Raw genomic sequence first — 7803 nt, forward strand, 5'->3', positions numbered from 1 at the left:
GTAGACGGGTGGATGGGTGGGTGGGTGGATGGATGGATGGATAAGTGAATGGGTGGATGGGTGGGTGGAACAGGAGATTTATTTAGACTGGTGATCAGCCTTGCACCACAGTGCCTGAGCTGCTTTGTCCAGTGAAAGGTATTGCTGAGAAGCCAAACCACGAGTATTTGCCATGCACCTGCTCCATGGGCTGCCATGGGGAGTATGAAGAAGGTTAACCTTAGCCCTGCCCTCAAGGAGCTTCACAGTCTAGTAGAAAGGAGATAAGATTCATTTAAACATGGCTGGAAGGAGATTGGACATCGAGTTCTGTAGAGCCCAGAAGGTGGCAGGCAGGGCCTGGGTGGGATGGTCAACCCAAGGCCACCTGGTGCTGCCCTCAGGACTGGCCCCTCTCTCTGCAGATATCGTCACAAGAGATGAGTTCCTCAGAAGGCAGAAGACGGAGACCATCATCTACTCCAGAGAGAAGAACCCCAACACGTTTGAATGCATCGCCCCTGCCAACATTGAAGCTGTGTCCGCGAAGGTGAGGCGGGGGCTGGGAGGTTGGACGGGGCTGGGATCCTCTGTGATGATCCTCATGAGGCCACCTGGGCCAGGGACAAGGGTGGGATGAAGAGTTGCTTTCACCTCCCCGTGGCCAGACCTCTCCTTTTCCCCTTGTCCCAGCAGCTGCCCCGTGTTAACGTCCTGTCTGCGCCCTTGTCCCCTGGGCTCCGACGTGAGTTTTTATTTTGGAGCTGCTTTCTATTTGTGATGGCTTCCTGGAGCTGGTGTGTGTTCGCGTTATTTAGGGGCGTGTGTGTCTGGTTGTGACAACAAGGGCCAGAGATAGAGAACCAGCTCATCAGGGCGAGAGACAGGATGAACGTGAAGGTGACAGGGATTGCATTCGCCAAACGAGGGGAAAACAGGACATCACGAGGGTTGTTGGCAACGATGCGAAAAGGTTGTCTGTGTGCAATGTGGAGTCTTTGGAGCCAGAAAACGGGACCTAAGCATTGAGCTCCTCCTCGTCCCAGCACTGGATGAAGGAAAGGCTCTCTGTCCACAGCAGTGGAGGGCCGGGGGCTGGCTCCGTGGCGGGCTCTCGGTCTGCACCAGTGGAGGGCTCCCCCAGCTGCCGGGGGCTGGCTCTGTGGTGGACGCTGACCTTGGGGATGGCAAGAGCAGATGGTGGTGTTTTTGTTTTTTTTTTTTTAAAGTCTGGGCCACAGCTTTAGGAAATTCTGACAGCTGGAGCGGATAGAAAGTAAGCGGACAGGGTTGGAGCCGAGATTGTTTTTAGCTGAAAAGAAGAAGCCGTCCAGCAGATCTGTGCTGTTAGAAATGTGGGCCATGGCCCTGCTCACGGGGAAGGGGGAGCAGCGGCCTGCAGGAGGCCCAAGGGGACCCTGAGCAGGGTGGGACATTCCCACTTCCAGACCCGGGTGCTAGTTCCAGGCTGTGTTCAGTTTGTGAAATTCACTGAGCTGCACACTTAGAATGCTGTGTTTATGTTCTATGCCAATGCAAAGTTTGATGTTTTATTTATTTATTTAGAGACTGGGTCTCGCTGTGTTGCCCAGGCTGGAGTGCAGGGCACGATCCCGGCTTACTGCAGCCACGCCTTCGTAGGCTCAAGCAACCCTCCCGCCTCTGCCTCCCGAGTAGCTGGGACTATGGTTATGCACCACCATGCCCAGCTAATGATTCTTCTAATTTTTTTAGAGATAGGGTCTTGTTATATTGCCCAGGCTGGTCTCGAACTCCTAGCGTCAAGCAATCCTCCCACCTCCCAAAGTGCTGGGATTGCTGGCATGAGCCACTACGCCCAGCCAACATTTGGTGGGAATTTTTTTTTAAGTGATGCCTTCAGCAAAGCAGAGATTATCCTTTCTCAAAATGATGAGCTCATGGTTGAGAAACCCTTGCAGGTACTCCTGGGACCTGCCAGCCTGGCTGACTCACCCTTCATGTGTTCCCTACTCTCTTAATGGAAGGCGGGCTAGGGTAGCGGGTGTTTTGCGGTGTGTGTGTGTGTGTGTTTGAGTGGTTGAGACAGTGTCTCGCTCTGTCAGCCAGGCTGGAGTGCAGTGGCACCATCTTGACTCACTGCAACCTCCACCTTCTGGGTTCAAGCGATTCTCCTGCCTCAACCTCCCGAGTAGCTGGGATTACAGGCACCTGCCACCACACTCAGCTAATTTTTGTACTTTTAGTAGAGACAGGGTTTTGCCGTGTTGGCCACGCTGGTCTCGAACTCCTGACCCCAAGTGATCAGCCCACCTCGGCCTCCCAAAGTGCCGGGATTACAGGCGTGAGCCACCACACCCGGTTGGTAGCAGGTGTTTCATTCAAACTCATTCATGCCACCTGGTTCACCCCGCCGAGGCCTCATCTCTGCCCATGAACATCACTGTGGTCAGCAGAGTCCTGGAGTGTCCAGACTCCTGGGAGGTCTCATCTCCTGGATCAGTGGCAAATGGCTTTCAGGGCTCCCACCCGGCTATAGACCCCAACCCTGCATCCAGGCCCTGCTGCAGGCACCTTCACAGGAGCGAGAGGTGGGCGGGCTGCTGCTGACCGAAGCCGCTGTGCCCACAGAACAAGCACTGCCTGCTGGAGGCTGGGATCGGCTGCACGAGAGACTTGATCAAGTCCAACATCTACCCCATCGTGCTTTTCATCCGGGTGTGTGAGAAGAACATCAAGAGGTTCAGGTAGGGCTTCCAGACCCTAAGGGCTGCCCCCTCCTGTCCCTAGCACCCCACCAAGTCTCCATGGATCGCAGGAGGCCTGTGTGCCCCCACTTCACGCACCCCCACTTAGTAAACCCTCACCAAGTACGGGACTGACCTTGCAGAGCTGACGCCAAGGGCAGCGGCCGAGATGATGACTCACAAACGGGGCGCGTCCCAGGGGACAAGAGCTAGAAGGGTCGGGGCAGAGTGCCCATCACCCGGGGTGGTCAGGGAAGGCCTGGGGGATCTGTCAGCGAGACCCATGGCAGTGAGGGGGGCCTAGGAGATGAGAAAGAAGACGCAATCTGGGCAGCGGGGGAACAGCTGGTGCTCAGACCCTGAGACAGGTGTTTGGGCCAAGTGGTGAGGGGCGGAGGGGTGAGGGGCGGAGCAGTGGGAGGCAGAGGGGTGAGCGGCGGAGGGTGAGGGGCGGAGGGGTGAGGGGCGGAGCCATGAGAGGCAGAGGATGGGGGTGGACGGGTGAGAGGCGGACGGGTGGGGGCAGAGGGGTGAAGGGTGAGGGTGAAGGGAGAAGGGGTGAGGGCTGGAGAGGCGAGAGGCGGAGGGGTGAGGGGCAGAGGGGTGAGGGGCTGAGGATAAGGGGCGGAGGGGTGAGAGGCAGAGGGTGGGGGCGGAGGGGTGAGGACTGGAGAGGTGAGAGGCGGAGGGGTGAGGGGCGGAGGGGTGAAGGGGTGAGGGGTGGGGGGTGAGGGGCAGAGCAGTAAGGGGCAGGGGGTGAGGGGTGGAGGGGTGGGGGCGGAGCAGTGAGAGGCAGACGGTGAGGGGCGGAGGGGTGAGGAGTGGAGGGGTGAGGGCTGGAGAGGTAAGAGGTGGAGGGGTGAGGGGCTGGGGGTGAGGAGCGGAGGGGTGAGGGGCAGGGGGTGAGGGGCGGGGGGGTGAGGGGCAGAGGGGTGAGGGGCAGAGGGGTGAGGGGCAGCTGGTCCAGGCCATGTGGGGCCACGGGAGCCACAGGAGGATGCAGTGTCTTGTTCCGAGTGCATCTGGAGGCCGCTGAAGGTTCTGAGCGGAGGCGTGGCATGGTCCACTTTAGGGTATAAACGCACCTCTCACCTCTGTGTGAACAGGGGCAGGGTGGCGGTGCGGGCCGGGATCCTGTCTGGGAGGTGATGAGAGGCAGTGTGACTTTGGATCCATGCTCAGAGTCGAGCCTGCAGGATTCGGGAGAGGGTTCACTCTGAGGTTCCAGAGAACGAGAGGCCAGGCGTGGTGGCTCACGCCTGTAATCCCCACACTTTGGGAGGCCGAGGTGGGTGGATCAGCTGAAGTTGGGAGTTTGAGACCAGCTTGGCCAACGTGATGAAACCCCGTAGTCTCTATTAAAAATACAAAAAATTAGCCGGGTGTAGTGACATGCACCTGTAGTTCTAGCTACTTGGGAGGCAGAGGCAGGAGAATCGCTTGAACATGGAAGGTGGAGTTTGCAGTGAGATGAGATCGAGCCACTGCCCTCCAGCCTGGTCGACAGAGTGAGACTCCACCTCAAAAAAACAAAAAAACAAACAAAAAAGAACAAAAGGATGGCGCTGAGGTTTGGGGCCTGGGTGACGAGGACAGACTGGCCCTTAAGTGGCTTCATCTCGGATCCCCGCCCCTCCTCGCACGTACCTGCAAAATAAATGGCCTGCAGCCATTTTACAGAGGGAATAACAGACAGAGTTTAGGCCCCTCCATTCCTTTTCACCAGATACTCACTGAGCCCCCGGGAAGGGTTAGGCTCTGGGGAACCCAGCAGTGAGCAAAAGAGACCGGCATCCCCCCTCAACACCTCACACCCGTTAGGCTGGCCAGGACCAAAAGCACAGAAACTGACAAGAGTTGGCGAGGAGGATAGACGTCGAAACCCCGAGTGCAGCTGCTGGAAATGCAAAAGAGAGCGGCCACTGTGGAGGACAGCATGGCGATGCCCCCCAAAATTAAAAATAGAATACCATATAACCCAGCAACCCCACCTGTGGGCATGTCCCCAAGAGAAGTGAGAGCAAGGTCTCTAACGCCTGTGTTCACAGCAGCGTTACTCCCAATAGCCAAAACATGGACTTTACCCAAGGGTCAGTCCGTAGGGGATGAATATACCACCCATGCAGGCTAGGAAGGTGGCAAGAGCTGAAAATCTTGCAAACTATTAACAAAAAATAGTTGAAACAAAGAAATAATAATACATTTAATGCAAGAGAAATAATAGCATGGTACACACCCTGTTCCCTGGTCTGCCCTGCCTTGGAATGTGTTTGCGATGCAGTGTGTATTGCACCAAAAATACTGTATGGAATTTGTTTGTTTGTTTGTTTGTTTTGAGATGGAGTCTCACTCTGTCACCCAGGCTGGAGTGCAGTGGCACAATCTTGGCCCACTGCAGCCTCCACCTCCAGGGTTCAAGAGATTCTCCTACCTCAGCCTCCCAAGTAGCTGGGATTACAGGCGCCCGCCACCATGCCTGGCTAATTTGTGTATTTTTACTAGAGATTGGGTTTCACCATGTTGGCCAGGCTGGTCTCGAACTCCTGACTTCAAGTGATCCTCCCGCCTCAGCCTCCCAGAGTGCTGGGATGACAGGCGTGAACCATCGCACCCAGCCCCTACAGTGGAGTATTATTCAGCCTTCAAAAGGAAGGAGATTCTCACACCCACTTTGTGAGTGTGAGATGAAACTTGAGGATGTTGTTCTCAGTTAAATAAGCCGGTTACAAAAACACACATGCTGTATGTGATTCCACTTCTATGAGGTCTCTAAAGCAGTCAGATTCCTAGAGACAGGAAGCAGAAGGGTGGTTCCTGGGGGCTGCGGGAAGCAGTCAGATTCCTAGAGACAGAAAGCAGAAGGGTGGTTCCTGGGGGCTGCGGGAGGGAAGATGGGGAGTATTTAATGGGCCCAGAGTTGCAGTTTGGGAAGATGAGAAAGTTCTGGAGATTGGTTGCACAGTGGTGTGAATATACCTCATGCTACTGAATTACTCACTTAAAGAATAGGTGAAATGGTCGATTTTCTTTTATGCGTATCTTAGCATGATTAAAAATAAAAAGGATGTGACCAGGCCCGGTGGCTCACACCTGTAATCCCAGCACATTGGGAGGCCGAGGCAGGCAGGTCATTTGAGGTCGAGAGTTCAAGACCAGCCTGGCCAACATGGTGAAACCCCATCTCACTGCAAATATAAAAATTAGCCGGTCATGGTAGCGCATGCTTGTAATCCCAGCTACTCAGGAGGCTGAGGCAGGAGAATCGCTTGAACCCGGGAGGTGGAGGTTGCAGTGAGCCGAGATCGTGCCACTGCACTTCGGCCTGGGTGACAGAGCGAGACTCCATCTGAATCAATCAATCAATCAATCAATCAATCAGTAAGGATGTGTTTGGAATTTCCGATAAACAGCTTAAGGGGCACAGTCCCTAGCGTTAAGAGGCACGGACACTATAGGGAGAAGCAAGGTAGGGAAGGGGTGGGGACCGCGGCAGTCAGGGGTGTCCGGGCAGGTGGTGCCACACCAGTGCCGCGGCTTGGCAGCCTCCCCACAGCCCCTGCATGTCTCCTCCCAGAAAGCTGCTGCCCCGGCCTGAGACCGAGGAGGAGTTCCTGCGCGTGTGCCGGCTGAAGGAGAAGGAGCTGGAGGCCCTGCCGTGCCTGTACGCCACGGTAGAACCCGACATGTGGGGCAGCGTAGAGGAGCTGCTCCGCGTTGTCAAGGACAAGATCGGCGAGGAGCAGCGCAAGACCATCTGGGTGGACGAGGACCAGCTGTGACGCGGGCGCCCCAGGCAGAGAGACGCTGCGGTGCGGGGCATCCTATGAGGCAGGCGCCCCGGGCAGAGAGATGCGGTGGGTGCGGAGGGATCCTGTGGCCCACGGAGCTGCCCCAGCAGATGCTCTGCCCCACTCGGTGATGGAGCCCGGGGGGCACAGGTGCACCTGGGGAGGAGCAGGGCCCAGCCCATTCCCCCAGCCCCGGCTGACCTGGCCCAGCGGTTTGGCCCTGCTGGCCTGAGCAGGGAGACAGGGGAGCAAAGGACGCCAAGCTGGAGGCCCGAGGCCAGCTGGCCTCTCCAGAGTCAGAGCAGCAGCTGAATGTAATGCTGGGGACAGGCGTGCTGCCACCAGTAGGGCAGGGACCCGGACAGCCAGGTGACCACTAGCCCTGGGGACACACTCACTGTAAACACATCCCCAGGCAGGACAGATTGGGGAAGGGGGTGTGTACCAGGCTATGATTTCTCTTGCATTAAAATGTATTATTATTTCTTTGTTTCGACCCTTTGTTTGTGAACAGCTTGCAAGGCCTTGAGCCCTTGCCACCCTCCTAACCTGGAAACCACGCCCAGGGAGCTTAGCTGGGGACTCAGGCCCCACGTTCCTGTGTAGGGTGCCTGGACACACCCCAGGGTCCCACGACAGGCCTAATTTATCCCTGGGCTTAGGGCAATACTTGCTAATCGCACTCCGTGGACTCAAATGCATCCTGATTTGGAAGATCAACAAATTATCTTGTCACCCTGGGAAGGGCCCATCCTCTCACAGACCCTGGGGAGTCCTTGCAGTCTGTGCCTGGCCTGCCGTGTGATTCCAGCCATGAGGCCAGGCCCCCGTTACTCAGCTCTTCTCTGCACATAACTGCCCCTGCCCTGCGTTCAGTGTCCCTAGAGGGCAGCCCAGCTTCCTCCTGCAGGTCAGGAGCAAGCATGTGGGGTACAGCCCTCTAGGGGGTTCATACCGCACTGCCCAGGAGCTTGAGGGGTGCAGGAAAGTCGTGCCCACTCCCCAGCAGGTAACAAAAGTCCTAGGAGTTCTAGAACCATTCTTCTCCTTCACCTGCTTGATGCAAATTTGCAGAGGGTGGACCTGACAGGCACAGCCAAACCAGGCCAGGTTGCACCCTCACAGGGCGCCACGCTGCATGTGCAGGAAGCTGCTGGGTAGCAGGCTCGGATTCAAACCCAGGTCTGTCTGTCTGTGGGAACCGTGGGAGCAACTGCTCATTAACAACCTAATTCCCAGACTCCCCTTCCTTCCTAAGAGAATCCTGATGTATCCTGGGAATCTACATGCACAACTCAAAGAACATATAT

The 7803-nt window shown here is 56.4% G+C and overlaps 1 protein-coding gene across 5 annotated transcripts in view; it reads left to right on the forward strand.

Annotated features, from left to right (window-relative positions):
• CARD11 (caspase recruitment domain family member 11) overlaps nucleotides 1–6979 on the forward strand; it is a 142965-nt gene extending 135986 nt beyond the window's left edge. For all 5 annotated transcript variants that reach the window (XM_073012860.1, XM_073012863.1, XM_073012862.1 and 2 more), the window contains 3 exons: nucleotides 405–529; nucleotides 2590–2705; nucleotides 6280–6979. In XM_073012860.1, the coding sequence (XP_072868961.1) occupies nucleotides 405–529; nucleotides 2590–2705; nucleotides 6280–6484 (446 nt within the window). In that variant the 3' untranslated portion in view covers nucleotides 6485–6979. The remainder of the gene's footprint in view (nucleotides 1–404; nucleotides 530–2589; nucleotides 2706–6279) is intronic.
• The last annotated feature ends 824 nt before the right edge of the window (nucleotides 6980–7803 follow it).

The sequence above is a fragment of the Chlorocebus sabaeus genome, chromosome 28 (assembly GCF_047675955.1).
Source record: "Chlorocebus sabaeus isolate Y175 chromosome 28, mChlSab1.0.hap1, whole genome shotgun sequence".
NCBI classification, from domain to species: domain Eukaryota; kingdom Metazoa; phylum Chordata; class Mammalia; order Primates; family Cercopithecidae; genus Chlorocebus; species Chlorocebus sabaeus.